Source organism: Lactuca virosa, chromosome 5 (assembly GCF_052849685.1).
Source record: "Lactuca virosa cultivar CGN04683 chromosome 5, Lactuca_virosa_CGN04683_v6, whole genome shotgun sequence".
NCBI lineage: Eukaryota > Viridiplantae > Streptophyta > Magnoliopsida > Asterales > Asteraceae > Lactuca > Lactuca virosa.
The window spans coordinates 266,470,193-266,489,359 of NC_136430.1; the positions used below are offsets into that span (position 1 = coordinate 266,470,193).

Sequence of the window (19,167 nt, forward strand, 5' to 3'; positions counted from 1 at the left end):
CAAAAACTACCAAACTACATTCCTATTTCTTGCACTTAAATACAAGATATATCAAAAGTACATTGCTATTTCTTGCACTTGGGGCAAAAACACAATTACCAAATCAACATGCATTTATCAATGCCAAAGTACATTGCTATTTTTAAACTAAGGCAAAAAACCAAAGTACATTGTTATTTCTTGCACTTGGGACAAAACCCCAATTACGAAGCTTTTAGCAAATAATCACCACAAGCCAAAATTACCAAATCAACATGCATTTATTGATGCCAAAGTACATTGTTATTTTTAAACTAAGACAAAAAACCAAAGTACATTGCTATTTGTTGTACTTGGGACAAAAAACTAATTACCAAAGCTTTTAGAAAATAATCACCACAAACAAAAATTACCAAATTAAATATACACCAAATACACATACATTCACATACACACATAATAACATCATACTTATACCAAATACAAATACTTTCACATATATAGATAATAACATCCTACTTATACCAAATACACAAATTTCACATTCATATACCACATATACACCAAACACACATACATTCACATACATACATAATAACATCTTACTTGTACCAAATACACATACTTTCTTATAGCAAATGCACATATTTCACATTCATATACCACATATACACCAAACACACATACATTGACATATATACACCAAACTTACATAGATTCACATACATATATCAAATATACACACATATGCCAATTTTCACATAATTTATACAACTACACATATTTTGCAATTAAACTCAAATTTCACAATAAATAGAAGTAACTAGAACTTATGGTGGCGGAAATCAAAGAAACATTATAGTGGCGGTGGTAGTCGCCGGTGGTGGTCGGGAAACTCAATCAAAAACTGAAATTGACAATTTTTTTGCAATTAATCACTAAAATAAGCTAACAATCGATGTTACAAGAGAAAAGGGAAAGGAAACTAAGTTGGAAATATCTATTGTCGGCGGAAATTTTTTCTCAGTCATCGGAAATTCGTCCTCACTGGTCTATCTCTACTTGTCGGCCGGTATCTTCTTCTATGTGGCCAAAAACCCTTAATCTCGGTTTTACCTAACAACGATGCTTGCGAATCGACGAATCGACGAAGAAGATACAAAGAAAAAAATGCAGCAGCAGCGATGGAAGCGAACAAAAGAGAAAAGGAAAAGACGTCGATTTTTTTGGGTTAACTGCGTCGACCTTTAGCGGCGACACCTTTACCGGCAACGATTGGGGCTTTAGCGGCGACTTCTATCAATAGTGGCGACACTTCGGAGGCAATTATTGCCACGTCATTTATTCGACATTTAGCTGCGACAGTGTTTAGGTCTTTAGCGGCGACTTTTATCGCCGGTATTGCTTTTGTGCATTCCACAAGTACCCCAGCCGTTGGATTAGAAACACGATCGAACGGTTCTAGTTTACTAGAACGTGAAAGTGCGGATCCGTGTCATGGCCCTTTAGCGGCGACATGGACCTTTAGCGGCGACATATAAAGGTTCATGTCGCCATTAATGGTTGTATTTCTTGTAGTGTATAACTGGGTTTATTTCTTGATGTCATTAATGTACTCTTAATAAGAAAAATAGATGCACGAATCTATACTCTCTAATAAAAAAGAGTATTTTTTTAGACATGTGGCGCCCTTCTATGTTTTAGGTTCTGATTATCTTAATCAATCTTTTATGTAAGCATCGATCACATCCCAAAAAATCAGCCAAGAAATTTGAATCTTCCAAATAATGAACTTGATCCCAATTTTACACACAGATATAAAGAATGTTGATGGAAATAATGGGCGGCAGTGGCTCTGGTAAACAGGAGAAATCCTACCATAATGAAAAACCGATAAGAATAAAAGCTTTGAATTTTTTTTTTCATTTTTATTTAAGATTAAATCATGTTATAATTATACAATAACTGAGTTTATTTCTTGATGTCATATTAAATCCGGTCACTATTTATCATAGTATATATAAATTCCAAGTTTGTTGAAAAGTTGAAGAAATCCTTATAAAAATGAAACATATAAGTATGAAAAGTTGGACTTATTCATTTTACTTTAGTTTTAAATCCGGTTATAATTGCACTATAATTGCGATTATTTCTTAAAGTCATTTTGACTCAGGCTCTGCACAATATTTCAAAAGAAAAATAGATGCTATAATAGACGATAAATGAAAGTATGTTGCCAATTTATGGCTTTATCCCTGTTTTCTTTATTTACTTTTTTGGTCAGAGAGTAATTTAAACATCTGAATGATAGTTAAGCCTTGATCTTAGTTATCTTATACATTTCATTGATTAGATTAGAATAGGAAAAAAAACTAGCCATTAGGAATCCTTTTGAATTTGTAAGTTGCTATTTTATTTATTTATTGTGAAATTGATTCTAGAATATGAACTTGTACCTTAAAACCACTTTAGAATTTAAACAAATCGAATCAAAATCAACATGGGATACATACATTATCTAATCATCCAATTATAAAGTAAGTTTTCAAACTACAACGCTTCGTACCAAAAATAAATAAATAAAAAACTAAAAATATAATACTATAATATTATAGATTTTTAAGGGAAATCTTCAATAAAGTCATAATATTTTAGGCAATTTATGGTTTAATCCCAAATTAAATTTTATTTACATAAAAGAACAAAATACCGGTTTCGCGGATTTAGTCGCTATTCCGGCTTTTTTTGTTTATTCGTCAAAATATTAGGACTTTTTCGTTAATTTGACTAAAACTTCGGAATAACCCTTTCATCAATATATTAAAAATGATTTGTTTTTTCAATGAATGTATTTTTTTCATTTCTTTTTATACAACGTTATATATTTAGTTTTAAAGTCACGAAATTTAGAAAAAAAGTATCTATATAATCCAAAAAACTAACAAACTTCATAAATTTGTCTGAAAAGTTTTACCGAAGATAGAGTGCTCTATGATTGCAAGCTGAAATTCATACAAAATTATTGTATATTTTCTTTTGATTTCAACATTGGTCTAAGTACTGGGATAACCACAAAACATACGTAATAATACTAATTAGGTATACTCATTTTCTTCTTCATTCTATTGCTTGTTTAAAACCTTAATCCATATGCCCTCTTTCTCCCTTTGTTTCTTTCTATCTATTGCAGAATTGAGAAGGATGCGATAAGGGATATATATACACACCCCTCAGATAGATCACTATCTTTCCTTTTTATGTGCGCACACACGCATAAAAGTTTCTGATCTAGAACATGTGTGTGCATGTGTGAAATGAGGGTATCAAAGTTCAAGTGAATCTGTGTTTTGTGGTCTAACCAAGGCAAGACTAGCTGCTACCAAGATGTTGCTACTGTCTTTGGCAAATTGAGGTACAAGTTTAACATGAGCATGTTGAAGTGCATGATTCAATAAAAAATGAGTATTAACAAGAAATGTTACGCCATAGATTTAAGTATACCTGATTAATATTATTACATATGTTTTGTGGTTATCCCAATAGTTAGACTAATCTTAAAATAAAAAAATATACAATAATTTTGTATGAATTTCATTTTGCAATCATTGAGCACTCTATCTTCCAGTAAAGTTTTTTTAGACAAATTAATATAGTTGGATAGTTTTTTGCATTGTATAGATACTTTTTCTAAATTTCATGACTTTAAAACTGAATATATAACATCATATAAAAAGAGATGAAAAAAATACATTCATTGAAAAACAAACCATTTTAATATATTGATAAAAAGGTTATTACGAAGTTTTAGCTGAATTAACAAAAAAGTCCCAATATTTTGACGAATTAACGAAAAAAACCGGAATACTGGCTAAATCTGCGAAACCGACCACAGAGGGCTAATCCGACGTTTTAGTTGGTATTCGGTCTTTTTTTTAAACAAAATTTAATTTGGGATTAAACCGTAAATTGACCTAAAATATTTGGACTTTATTAGAGATTTCCCGATTTTTAAACTACAATGTCTTAACGAGATAAAAATGAAAATACAATATTGTAATAACGAATGAAAGTATGATACTATGGTTAACAAATAAATGAAAACTCATTACTATTTATTGCATTAGCCGTATTTTTTAGTTATATTTGAAATTTGATACCAAAATATAGCAACAAGCAAACCCTAACGTCTCCTACAGTCCTACTAAAGGAATTAATAGTCACCGTCACTTTAATATTTGCAATATTTAAATAGTATATTTTGAAGTTGTAGTGTGAATTTCTATTATTTTAAGACCGATTAGGGATAAAATGCATGACGAAACAAATTACAAAACCTTTGTACCATATCCAAACAAAAGTTGTATACCATGGGGACGGAAATCTAAATTATTCAAAAATATAAATAAAAAGATTTCAATTTTTCGTCCTTGTCTTGTGATATACTATCAATATTTTTTAGATTTTGTTAAAAAAACATAGGAATGCTTTTGCTGCTCAATAGCTAGTGTAGCATGTGTTGGAACCAGCCTCTTTGAATAAACCGAATGCAGCATGAAGACTATAACAACAAAGTAATGTGGCACTTTGTTGCATGATCTGCGAGAAGGAGAACAAAAATAGGGGACAAGAAGATGGGGAAATCTACACAATCTTATTCTCTACTTAAAATGGAAATTACATATTTGCAAAACGCCACCTAAACCTAGTTTATAAAAGAGAACGAGCCAAGAAATCAGGGAAAGTAACAAATGGTCCTAAACTCGTGCAACCTACAACCAACATGACTTTGACCTGATCAACAAATATGATGATAATGCCTTTTAACTATTATGATTATCTCTACATTCTTCCCCTTAATCTCAATGATACCCAATTTTTCACACCAATACACACCGAATTTTTCACACCATGTAGGTTCTTTGTCTTCATATGCGTGAACGATGTTAGACACTTGCAAGCTATCTCGAGTCTTCAACTCTTTGCTTTGACCTTTCAAGCCATTCTTCATGCGCGAGCATGAACTGTTGCTCATATTATCGTTGTGTTGCTTGAATTTTTACTTATGAGTGTTTAATATTCCAACGACTTCTTCTACAATCATAGTTTCCAGATCTCCAAATTGTCGATCGTTGAAGCAATTTGTAGAAATTTGGTTGGGACAGCTCTAAGTATTTTCTTGACGACTTACGCCTCTTCAACCTTGTCACCTAAAGCTCGTATGTTGCTCATCATACAATGGTTTATTGTTTATGTGTCCTTCATGCTTAACACTTCAAATTCGTCCTTCAATGTTTGCACCATTGTAGTCCTGATCAACATACGTTTCCTGGGTTCCCTCGTCTTGGGAGGCTCCCTAGCATCATTTTTCGTTTTCTTTTATGCAATTGACAACATTATATCTTTCGGTAATCCGTGGTAGATAGCGGTGAGTGTTATCTTATCTTTCCAGACATCAACAACTTCTCGAGAATTCTTAGGGTCAACAACATCACACACACCTTGGGCTTGCATAAAGGCTCTCGTCTTTATGGCCAACGTTGTGGAATTGCTTTTGGTTAACAGTGCATAGTGAAGTGTAGTATGACCATCTTTTTCGTTTTCGAAGCATATATCTCCGCAAATCTTGGTCGATATACAATATGTAGAAGGCTACCCAATGCGTACTAGTAATGTATACAATATGATTTGAAGGAATCATCATCACATGATTTTTCATAGACTTCATCAGAGAATCCAAAATGTATACAATATGATTTGAAGGGCAAATCACCAAGAGGACCCAATGCGTACTAGTAATGTTTTAAAATTTTAGTATAAAAAAACAAAAAAAAAAACAAATAACTAATAATATAGATAGCAACGTATGATACTTTTGCAGGTATGGTGCGATAAGAAACGATTTTCCATGATGAAGTTGCATCGCATCAACGAGATAATTGACGACATCAATCAGAGTTTCCTAACAGGCTTTCCCAAGAATCTTATACGGGTTTAGGAAAGCACACTTTTCCATACGTTTCCGAACCATTAAGTGTAGAAGGCTACAAACAATATTACAAAAAAATTACAATCAAGTATCTTATAAGAAGCCTACAAAGAAAATATCATGGAAACAAATAATAGTAAAATTTGAATGCACTTACATCTGCCAAGTTGTTATGATGGACAAATCAGTTGTTTGTTTTTTCAACAAACGATAATAATCTTCATATGTCACTGAAAAATCAAACGCCCCAGCTTCTAGATGTCCGTTGATAAACACTACAATTAGAGATATATACCAATAACTAAGGAATAAGAATACTTGTGTTGTAGCTTACAATCCCCTTCTCGTTTATGTGGTTTGTCTTGATTTTCTACCTGTTATAAATTAACAATTAAATCTATGTCAACATATGTCATCTTTAATGTAGTGGAATTGCAGATGAAGTGTAATACTATTAAAAGTAACAGATACATACCAAACAGATTCTAGTTTCTTCTCGTCCTCTGATCTTCTGTACGGGTTCATGGTGGAATAACTATAATATATAGCAATAAACTAACCAATCCCCTAAAGTAATGGAAATTATCCTCTAAATATGTTAACATTATTTGATGAAGTTAAAAAATATAGATTTTGTTTCATGATTTGTCTAACGGGATAATCTTGTTTGTTATTATTGTTATTTTTTTTTTTCAGAAAGAGGTTTTCATCTGATAATCTTATTTGCTATTTAGTGATAATCTTAAAAGTTAGCTTGATCGATAGTTTTATCTGGTTTTTACTGTTTGATAAGGTTTAACCTTTAAATCTCCTAATTAATTTCTTTGGTGTTGCAGATAAGGAATAGGTTCAAAAGATGCCAAGATTCATTAAGCTACAAAAGAACCCGGTTGTTGAAAAACAGATTCAATGATCCTCCTGTTATTCGTGTATTACCCTTTTAAGGCTCGATTTTTTTAAAGAAAACGGGTTGTATTATTTTTACTTAAAGCACCGGTTGTTGTGACAGAAACATGTGATCAACAATGATGATAAGTGTCGGTTCTATAAATACCGACTCGGAGATTGATGGGTATAACTATATATCATATAAAAACGCATTGACTGTATATCTCCTGATCCTAACGATTTGTAGAAAACAATATACTAATTTTTCTTGAGGGGTTTGATTCGGAAGGCACAAAGTTATGACCAAAACCTTTTTTTTGCCAATAAATGCATTCGGTGCTATACAACATCATCTTTCTATTTGTATGCTCCATTTGCATGGAGTTCTTTATAGTATGAGTCTCATGAACAAAAAAAACTACATAGAGGCACATAAACAAGTAATAGACTAAGATCAAACAATTGTGTCCAGTGAACATCTAGGTATGATAAGGAATCTGATGTTCAAGGTGTAAAGTAAGCTAAACTATAGAAGTAAGAGAAACATAAAAGCATAATTTGTCACATGCACAAGAAATGCTAACAAAAGTTATAAAACCACATCATTTATTTCACAAAATACATACGGATCTTATTGTACTTAACAAGACAGACCAACTCATACATGATTCTCTAGGTACTAGATTTCCAATATTACTCTATGCTAATTGCCAAATGACTAAGGTAAGAATACAGTGCTCTTGACTCTTGTAGCTGATTTGGATACTAACCAATGAATAAGGTCAAAGTGATGTTATTTGGAATAAGGTTCAATAGAAAATCCACCAAACTCTGGGGGCAATTTGTCCACAGTGTTTATAGGAAGTATAACTTTAGGTGTTACTGGTATAACGGCTTACTAGACTGGCTACTTTGATAAACTGTTACCAAGGAACATAATAATGATCTTAACACAAATCCACTCCCAATTGTCCATTAAGAACCTGAAAAGTTAGTGTTATATATATATGGTGGTGAAACGATAGAACAAGTTGTAGTTCAAAATGTTAAAGATTCTGAGATTTTAAGTCCACCCGTTGACAATGGTGAGAAGGGAATTGAAACTGATCCATTTTGGAACCTCAAGATGTTATTTCTAGACAAGAGGGTAAGTTGCCAATTTCAACTTCTAATAGTTATGATTCAATAGCAAGGATTCAAGAGGATCTTGGTGCAAATAGTCAAGCTTTGAAGTCAACTACAGAAGAGCATGAGGAATCAAAGTAGCTCAATATTGAATGAGGTTGCCCTAGGAGCAAATGAGATAAAGTCTGAGGTAAGGAAATCCATCTCATTCCTCTATCATTCCATTCCAAACAACCAATCAAACCCTAAATCAAGTTCTAATTCTAAGTGTCTAATCATACATAGTTGCAAACATACTAAAACTTTTTACTTTATTAAAGTGATGTTGGCATATACATTTGGGAGAATGCATACTATTTACAGGCATTAATGTGACATCCCCATTTTTACGGTCAGAAAAGACCGATTTTGTTTATGCTTTTTAAATAAAAATCAGAGTAACTTCTTAAGAAAAGTATTGCGGAATTTGTTCCAAAAACAAAATATGATATAAATTTTATCAAAGCATTTCTTAAAGAAATGTATTTCCATTACATTGCAAAAACTCGGGATGTCAATCATCGACACAGACCATAAGCATAAACTAAAAAGAAATAAACACCTTAGGCCACAAAACACTATCTGGCCTCAAATCCGTAATCTCTCGTCAAATCATCCAACTATGCTTTTTCCACTACCTGTAATACAAGAAACTGAGTGGGTCGGGCTGGGGAGCCTGGTGAGCATATAGGGTTTTCAACCCACAGTAATAAGTTCATTATTTATTTTCATCAAATTGCTAACCCGATTACTCGTTCCCGTTATCCTCACTTTACGTCCCTAAAACATCTATTATAAGGGACCTATCCTAAGGAGTTTCATCGGGATGGACACTACTGCTAAGGGGATTCCTCTGCCATATGTGTCCGTAAGGCAACCATGGGGGGATGGAGTACATCTTCAAAAACACCTACAGGTTGCGAGCCTGCTAGCGTTCCACTGGACTGTCTAGAAAAGTCTGTGGTCGTCATCTATACTCCGCTAGACGACTGGATCATCTTAAACATCGTAAACATCGAGGCCTCTCATCATTTTAACACACATCATCTATTTCATCTACCCATTGTTCTACCCAACATATTTGTAGATACAAAATACATACATGGTCCAGATCTGTAAAACAAAGCTTACATCTTTCATCCAACATACTTTCAAAGCATAAAATATTTATACGGTCTAGATATGAAAAATAATGTTTACATCTTTCATCCAACATGACTTTCAAAGCATAAAATATATATACGGTCTAGATCTGAAGAAAAAGTTCAGATCCGAAGGAAAGAAGTTCAGTTCATTCATAGATCTCAAAGTACACAGTTTAGATCTAAAGAAAAAGCTTAGATCTAAGGTGAGAAAGTGTAGATCTGAAAGAAAAAGTCTCAGATCTGAAAGAAAAGTGTTAGATCTGAAAGATAAAGTGTAGATCTGAAAGAAATAAGTTCAGATCTTTCATCCAACATAGATCTCAAAGCATACAGTTTAGATATGAAGAAAAAGTTTAGATCTGAGATGAAAAAGTGTAGATCTGAAGGAAAAAGTTTCAGATCTGAAAGAAAGAAGTATAGATCTTTCATCCAGCAAACATCTCAGGTAAACAGATAACATATATATCCACATAGCACATAATTTATATACAATACTTCATATCTATGTGTAAGATGAAAGTGACTATACACTCACGTGATACAGAGTGATTTGGACAGCACCTCGCTTCTAAAAATAATCTTCTTTGACGAAACCAGGAAGTTTGCTTGAAAACCGGGCTCCGCGCGGGCAGAGTTTCAAACCGAAAAACTCTTTTTCTTGGAGCCTTCGGGCTCTCCAGGACTCGCTTCTAGCACTTAGGAAGTACTAGGGAATGGAAGAGAGGTTTTGGGGGTAATGGGAGAGAAAGGGGATGAAAGGTGTGTGTTTTGGGGTGATTTACGCCTCTATTTATAGGCTGTCTGGGCCGATTCACATTGTGAGAAAGGGTGCTCACGTCGTGAGCCAGCTGGCTACAGCCTGGCGCTGACATGTGGCATCGCACACAGGGTGGAAATCAGCCGATTTTCAAAAATTCATAACTTTCGCATACGAGCTCCGTTTTCGACGTTCTTTATATCCACGCGTAGGTAAAAATAAGATCTACAACTTTCCTTTTGACTCCGTCGGCTAATTCTCTACCGATTTTAAATTTAACTGTATGAGAAGATTATACTGTTAAATGACTACGTAAAATTCATAACTTCTACATACAGACTCCGTTTTAGTCTGTCTTTTTACTGTTGAGTTCCTATTAATGAGATCTTCAACTCTCATTTAGGTCGTGTAGGCCAAAACCGCTCGAACTAAAATTCGAGTTTCGAGCCGTGCACTGCTAAGCCGAATCTTAGAAAAATCATAACTTCCTCATACGAAGTCAGATTTGGGCGTTCTTTTTTGTATGTTCTCGGTTTAACGTATACTACAACTTTCATTTAGATTACTAAGGCCCAAAAGTCTTGTATCGTAAATTCACTATTTACGCTTCCCGGTGTCGTGCCGGTTCCGTCGCGAAACTTCGACGGGTCATAACTTCTTCGTTATAACTCGGATTTCGGCGTTCTTTATATATCCGGAATCCTTGTTTCGACCACTAAAACTTTATGTAAAGATATCGGGTTTATCTCTCACTTTAATTTTGACGCTTATTTTTATTATATCTTTATAATTAAGTATAAAGCACATAAATTCACATAATTCACGTAATACTCAAATAATTCATCTTTATTGCTTCAAAAGAGTTACAATAGTTGACCTAGACTATTACATCATCTACTAATGCTTAGCCCCGAAACACGGACGTTACAATTAATTACATGATGCAATCGATGGCAGACCAGAAATTAACTTGTTAATAAAGAAGGCATTTCATATGGCTATGATAGACAATAACCAGAAAGCTTCAAGGTGATTCGTGCATATAATGTTGAGATATAAGAAGAATGATGATTGAAAAAAGGAAAAATGGAGACATTAAACCCAAATGTAATATATTGTGAAACTGAACCAAATCTAACCTAATACGCGACTAAAGCAAACAAAATCAAGAGATTTACATTAATCGGAAGTTAACAAAGAATAATTTTAGACTTTAAAAATGTGGAGGTTGCCGGAATTGGAAGCTGCAATGGTGAGTGGTGTCATCATCTATTTGAACAAGGAGGGAGAGATTAGGTTATGCTGCAACTCCAGAGTCATGTGTGTTCAGTTGGAGTGATAAAACAGATTTGGGAGGGAATGAAACTTACACAAACTTCGTGAAATTGGAATTGGATTGCACCAATTTCAACGAGAGATCGTCGATAAAAAAAACTTAACGCGCGTACCCTCCGTCGGCGTTCTCTACCTAAAGACGTACCGAATGGGAAAAAGTCGACAATTTTTTTATCCCTCGTTAACCCTCGCCAAATGCTTTCGTTTTCGACCGATTGCCGAGGAATAAGGGTGTGTCGATAAATACTTGCGAGATCCGTAGCTGATCCCTCACTAAACCCTCTCTAATATGCTATATGTTGAATAAATAAAATAATTGTTTAAACCATCGTAGATCCGTCGTAATTTTCTCCCTATAATCCTAAAATTTGCTAGAGAATAAATCTCTCTCTAAATCCGTAGCTGAAACTCAAGTTCTTGTAGTGCCTAATAGTTTTCTTTTGACGCTCAAACTCTATCGTAATTTATTTTTGACTTAGCAATAATGTTTATGAGGGTTATTAATCAAAATCACTTACTTCCATGTATTTATTTATTTCGGTTCAATTTATTTTATTTTAAAATAAAAACTTTTTATTTTTATCAAAATGTCCAAAACTTCTAGCTTCAAAAAATAGATGTTACATGGGGCTGGCAACAAAATTTAATAACCTTCCTCGATCTTTTTGTAAACATTTTATAGATGGTTTCCAGAAAAAAAAAAAAAAAAAAAAAAACACAAACTTATTAGACAATACTCATCGAGAGTGTTATGGTCAAATATCTTAGGAAGCTAGGTTATATATTATAGAGATTTTTACCCGGTTACATGTATATGTCATCGAATTTGGATCCTAGCTAGTATCTAAATAGCCAAAAGTTACATATTCATCATCAACCCTATAATATATGTAATTATATTTTTTCCAATCTAAATAATGGACAATCTTTATGATTCACGTCTGTTATTTATTAAAAAATAATTTCATATAATAGTATCTCAATTCTTGTGTTTTTCATAATTAAAACAATTTGCCAATATATACTCTTATATTTTATACTTAAACACTAACAAAGCATTTTAATGATAATTAATTAACCAAACTAAAAATACTTAATATATTAGAATAATTAAGAACTAAGAAAAAAACATGTAACCACACAATACATGTTTATTAATTATCAAATAAGTCTCTCAACTTTTTTTGAAAAAAGACATTATTACTTATTTAAAAAAAGTTTAAAATTAAGTCACTTAGAATTTTGAAAAACTAAATAAATAAAATAGTAAAATACATTGTAATTACTAATAGATTATTTCTTGTTCATAAAGTTTCGTACACATTTACGGATACTTAATAATATATTCTTTAGAAATTATTATAGATTATAAGTATAAACGATAAAGATTAAAAATTAAGATAATAACAGACTGAATTTTATACAAATAACTATATACAAAGTATAAGATAAAAGCCAAATTCTGGAGAAATCTAAGGCTATGTCTCCCATTAATTTTCAAACGGTCTATAATCATATTTTGAGGAGCACTCGATAGTTGATACCTATCAGGATTTAAGAAAAGTTTTCCTATCAGAATAAGGAAACTTGTACAACAAATATATATACGTACACTACTGGAAAACAGGCTATACAGTATACCCACATGTAATACGGTTGTAAATAAAAACCGTATTAGAAAGGACTAAATAAATATAATACGCCCAATTACAACATCTAATACGGTTAATGAGTTGTACTAGAAACAAGATCAAATACCTAAATAAAATACGCCCCATTTTGAAATAAAGTACGGCTCAATACCTAAATTGAATACGCTGAACAAGTACTCAGCTTCCTCCTCCCACACTTCTCCTCCCAACCGAACACCTTAACACCACCCTTCCTCCATCTCTACACCACTAATCGGTACTTCATCTCTATCTCCCCTGTCGCAACACCATCATCACCGGCCAGCCTGGCCTCGCACCTCCAATAATTCAACCAACCCACCACCGGACCATCATCATCATACGGCAAGAGCTTTGATTTCTGTTTTTGCAACAGACAAACACAGGCAGAAATACAAAGGAACTACAACTGTTTCACGATGGATAAGGGAGCGTCTGTGATCGAGATGCAAAATCAAATGGTAGGATCTCTATTTTGAAAACTTATTGTTTAATTTTAACCAGATGACCTTGGAATCTTAAAATTCAAACACCCTCTTGTTAAAATCAATTGTAATTAACATGAACATTGGAATGACAAATACTACTTGACAGTCCTTGAGTACTAAGTTCATACTAATCAATTTCAATATATCAACTTCTTACTCACAGAGACCACATTCCCTTTTTTAATTCTTGCCCCCATTGACATGTGAAAACTTGTAGAAGTCAGCTCATTGTTGGCCAGTTTATCCAATATCAAACTTTCCTAGTGTAATGCCACTAATGGATTCATTAAAAATGTCTTGAGTTGAGTGTTGATCAAATGACCAAAATGCCCTTTCATTCATGGTTTGGTTTGCTCACTTTCTTTCAGGTACATCAAAGAAGGATTAGAGAATTAAAAAGGACAATATGGTCATTTTGGCATATCTTCCTTTGAGGATTCCGGATCAACAGTCTATAGTAATTTTGATAGAATTTTGAGTCATGGAGTAGTTCAACATCACCATTTGTTACTTAATCAGGGGTAAATATGTCATTACATACCAGATCGTTCATACAAATAAATGTTGTTTGGATATAGTCATTTTACTTTTGGTCATGTTGGTTACTACTGATGGTGGAATTTGGATACAGATCAACATTTATTACAACTTTTGCATGTTGTATTTTGCATCAAGATTAATGTGAATTATGTGACACTGTTGTGAACTCAAATTCCCTCAAGATAAAAATAACACCACAAACTGCTGGGATAACAATTCTTCTGGGATTAATGAACGAAAACACACAGATTACAAGAGAATGATAAAAAAGAACGAAATAGTGATAGCAATTCGATGGAATCAGTCTTTGGTAATGATGGAATCAGGGAAGAAATGGAATGGAATAACTCATTCCATTACCTTTTCCATTCCATCCTCCAAAAAAATAAATCTTGACATGAGCTGAAATTTCAGATTGTGATGTTAGTGAGCTCCCTTGGTCCTAGATTACCAACACATCACAATGCAGATAGTTACCTGTGTAATAAAGTAACAAACAATTTTATTAATTAGTAACAAAGTTTCACAATTGTTCCATTATTGTGAATTTTTTGTTGTAGTGATTATAGTATCAATGTCTTCTTGGCCTTTATTGACATTGTTTTAACTGAATAGGAAGTGGAAAAAAAGAAAGTATTTGATCTTCAAGATTACCTCTTCCAAAATTCTTGCTTTCAGGATCCATTGAGCAGTGTCATGTATGAGGACATACCATTATCATCTGAGAATTGATAGCAAGAATCATAAATGGTCTTCAATATGAAATTCAAGAACAAATATGTAGACCATTGAAAAAGAAAAAATTATGAGGCATTATCTTTTGGCATTCATAGTTTCATGCAGTATGTCCATACCAATGCATTAATTCTTCAGTGACTATTGCAGAAACTAAATATATTATTATCAATACTTTATGCATCATTTTCTTGGATCTGTAATTATGTAGCTAAGTTAACAATGTTAGTAAGTCACACATGGCTAAATATAATAGGGCATGAATTGATTACAAGATATATTCATATGTTGGCCCCACTATAAAGAAACTTTACAAGCCAAGCTTCTTAAATTGCTTAGATTGGTGTGTCATTCTGTCAACCAGCTACTTGTAAATCAAAAGACTAGACATGTAAGGTATCTACCTGATACCTTGCTGCAACCTTGTTGCCTAAGAACAGAAAACAAAACAGAACAGGAAGGAAAGAAGGAAAGAAAACTACACAGCAAGCAACTGGTGATAACAGGGGAAGAGAAAAATGAGATTTTTTGATTTTGCTTGGTGGAAAAGAAAACTTTTATTGCTGAAAAAACTTTGATTTTACTGGTGATAATGTAGCATATTTATAATAAAAGAAAAAAGAGTTTAAGTCATACTCTAAAACCGGGAAACAAACATAATAAAAGCAATTTTCCTAAAATGCCCCTGTGGGCTTTTTCCTGAATTACGCCAACAAAACACACAAAATTGCTTCGAGTAAATGATACAAATACATATCACGTATGCAAATATCATAAAATTATGTCACAACATGACAACATTATCAGCCAATGAATCGGTAGCTTTTTTTGCCTTTTTGGTAATCAATTTGCTTGCTTATGCTACATCAGAATTGGACATCTTTTCTTGCAATAATCAAGCCCATTAAATTTTGAGTCCATGTCATGGTTCATGAAGATACTTGAGAATTAGACATGTTTTCTTGCGAATAATAATAATGAGAAATTATAAACATGGTTATGTTTAAAGTTATATAGAAAACTAAGAATATTTTGTTGGGGGTTTCTTAAGTTTAAATTAATTACTAAACTATTATAGAAAAAAAATCACAATAAACATGAAAAAACAAAATAATTATACACTCGAAATAAAAGTTATGGGTTTTTATTGTCTGGAATAGAATTTCCGTAAAAATAAGGAGACCATTTGAGCTCCTTGAAGAAAAAAAAAGATATACTAATACAAAAGAAAAAAAGGGTAAAAAGAATTTGCAAACTTAACAAAATTGACCCAAAAGTCAAAATTGCAATTCTTCACTTTTGCTTATACTTGTTTGCTTATCACGAGAACGATGAAGCCTTCTGCCAACGACGCCTCCGCCTCTGGCCAACGACGCCTCCGCCTTCGGCCGACGACGCCTCCACCGCCGGTCTCCGGTCGACGACACATACGAAGTCTCCTACTCCGGCCTACAGCTGCTTCCGCCTCCTCCTTCTTTCACATTGTTTACAGGTACGATCGGCCTTTCGGTGTAGTTGATTAATGTTTTGTTTATGACAATGTCTTCTTTGTGTACGACATATTACTTCATATTGATGGTTGATAACCCTAGAAAGCATCATCAACTCTATTTTGTACATCTTTGGAGTGGCATTAGCATCCATTCATATAGTTTGTAAACATCATTGACTCTATTTTGTTTCCTTCATATTCCTTGTCTCCTTGATATGTTGAATATTATGCTAAGCTGTTGGGATCTTTTGCATCATTTATCAACGTGTTGTCTAGTTTGTTTGCAAGTAGATACGAGTTTGCCACAAACAATGTTTCTACTGAGTTCAGTATCGAAAGCCTTGTATTGTTGCTACTGGAGGCGTTTCTCCACTTAGTTCACACAATTTTCTGCAACAGCATTGTGTTTTAGAACACCTTTGTTTGGTGATCTTTTCTCAGAAGGTGGGAGGTCAGTGGGGTCCACGGATGGGTATAATCAATCTGTTATCACTGCTAGTTCTGTTACAAACGTGCTTATGCCTCTCCATGCTGCAAGTGAACTATTTATATTCTTGAAAACAAGTGCTTTTTCACCTGAATGGAATTCTACATTATACGAGGATGCATGTTGAAAGCTTAACTTGTATCATATCGATATCATGCTTTTGATTTTGACTGTAGAAAAGTCCAAAGGGTATTTTTGGAATTTTTTTTCCATTTCATCAAACATACTTTTTGCGTCCAAATATCTTTTCCTTTTAATGAACCCCTTGATGAGAGCATTATAACCATTTACTGTGAGATCATATCCCTTCTCCACCATTTCTTTATACAAAAACCATGCCTCCTTCATATTCCTTGCTTTGCGGTGTCCTCTTATTAGAACATCATATGTGTTGGTATTTGGGGAAACTCCTTTTCCCAACATACCCTTGTAGATTTCACTTGTTTGCATAAACCATCAACCAATGAAGTATAAGTTACAACATTTGGAGTTAAACACATTTGAACCATCTCATTATGAAGTGAAAACGCCTCCTTTATTTGACCGTTCTTGCAGTACCCATCAATAAGGGCTGAATATAAATTGCATCATATTTCTTTTTTTTCCATCAAATGTAATTGTTTATTGCTGTATTTGATTATAAATTGCATCAAATATAATTTTGGTCCTTATTTTTATGTTATATAACCATCAAGGTCTCTATCCTAAATGAAATGACTATATCACACTTTTTTGGTATGATTTTTTTATGTTTTGGATGTTGTATATGGAAAGATTAGGTGATGCATCTTTTTCAAGATTCTTTCATGGATTCTTGAATTACCAAAACATTCTATACAAACATTATACAGAACATCAGAGTTGCTTCTCATTTCATATATAAAAAAAAGTGTCATAATCTTCTCATTAGTTGGATTAAGTCATAATCTTTAACATATCATTACCCTCGTCATTTTCTGTGATCATTTTTATGCTTATTTTCTTATCAACAGGTCTGAGGTTATACATCAGAAATTTACCATTACATATGGATGAGGTACTAGTGCAAACAACCAAGAGTAGGAGGATCCGTATGGTAGAAAGAAAAACCAGAAAAAGAAGTGTTGGTAAACCCAAAACGAAACATCTTGAAGCAAGGTATACATATTAACTAGCATTTGATATACATATTAACAAACATTATTTGAGTTAATATATGAATCAAGAGTACATAAAGCATTGAATTTGCTTTGAAAAGAACATAAACTTACCTTGGGTATCTTCGATTTTATATAAAATTTTGTTTTTTTTGTTTTGTTTTTTTTTTGTGTGTTTGAGACTCTTAGAATTAATTATATGAGTGTTTATGCTTTTGTAGGCATACAATGGATCGTCCAGAAAAGAAAAAAAGAAGTGTGACATTGATTAGAGACCATTCCAAAGAATATCTATCAAATTTAACAGTTGAGTTTGTTTCAGTTGGAATGGTGATCCATGTGTTCCGCAGCATCCATGGAGTGGAATTGGCTGATTAATAAGGCTGGAATGCAAAGCCAGAATGGGCTGGAAAGGCTAGAATAAGGCTGGAATGCAAAGCCAGAATGGGCTGGAAGGAATGGGGATGTGAGACATCAAGTACGGTTGTATATTGGTGTATTAGATGTGTATATAAGGCGTATTAGATGATACTTGAGACATCAAGTACGGTTATTTATTGGTGTATTAGATGTGTATATATGACGTACTAGATGATTGTATGGGATGGTATAGGATACATGTAATACGATTAAATAGCCGTACTTTATTATGCATGTAATCTAATACACCCCTCTACTAATACGTCTGCTATGTACGTACTATATTCATAATTTCAACCGTACTCTATTAACCTTTTTCTAGTAGTGGTACGTTCTGCTTCTTGTTCATCAGATTGCTTAATTAACATTTCCTGATTGTTAATACCTTTAATTAGCCATGGCTGTGCCTTCCGATTCCAGCAAGAAGATAAAATTCCATTATAGTTATGGTGGCACGTTCAAGGTGTGTCCAAATGATGGCAAACTCAAATACATTGGTGGCACAAACAAGATCATGACTGTGGATCAGAGTATCACTTACACAGAATTGATCGTGAAGATGTGGGACGTATGTGGACCTTCTATGAACCTGAGGTGTAAGTTGCCTATGGACGATTTTTACTTATTAGTGCAAGTTGCATCCGATGAAGATCTTAATTACGTTATGGAAGAATATGATTGGGTTGGTAAAGACATGAAGATCAGAGCTATTCTCGACCCTCTACCACCGCCGATAACTGAAGTTGTTGATGATTACTTCTGCAGTAAGGTGGCAAGCGTGAAGTTCTTCGATTACACACCACCTCAGTTTTATCATGTAGATGAAGACGTTGATGGTTTCTTGAGCCGGAAGATAGAAGAATGTTCGTTTTATTGATTTTAGTTTTTTTTTTTACTTTTTTATTGATTGAAGATGACATAGGAATTGAAGGCTATGGTGCATAG

General features: G+C 33.4%; 1 protein-coding gene and 2 long non-coding RNA genes across 3 annotated transcripts; all 3 read left to right on the top strand.

Moving 5' to 3' along the window:
* The first annotated feature begins 13,038 nt into the window (after positions 1 to 13,038).
* LOC145116588 (uncharacterized) lies at positions 13,039 to 14,060 on the top strand. Its single transcript, XR_013712199.1, has 2 exons — positions 13,039 to 13,385; positions 13,781 to 14,060. It is a non-coding gene; the product is annotated as an uncharacterized LOC145116588 (long non-coding RNA).
* Positions 14,061 to 16,016: 1,956 nt separating this feature from the next.
* On the top strand, positions 16,017 to 18,519 carry LOC145117480 (uncharacterized). Its single transcript, XR_013712683.1, has 3 exons — positions 16,017 to 16,179; positions 17,659 to 17,803; positions 18,024 to 18,519. It is a non-coding gene; the product is annotated as an uncharacterized LOC145117480 (long non-coding RNA).
* A 100-nt stretch (positions 18,520 to 18,619) lies between these two features.
* Positions 18,620 to 19,167, top strand: LOC145112707 (RAF-like serine/threonine-protein kinase PRAF). The gene is made up of 2 exons (XM_079048843.1): positions 18,620 to 19,085; positions 19,136 to 19,167. The coding sequence occupies exons 1-2, from the start codon at positions 18,620 to 18,622 to the stop codon at positions 19,165 to 19,167; spliced, it is 498 nt and encodes a 165-aa protein (XP_078904969.1).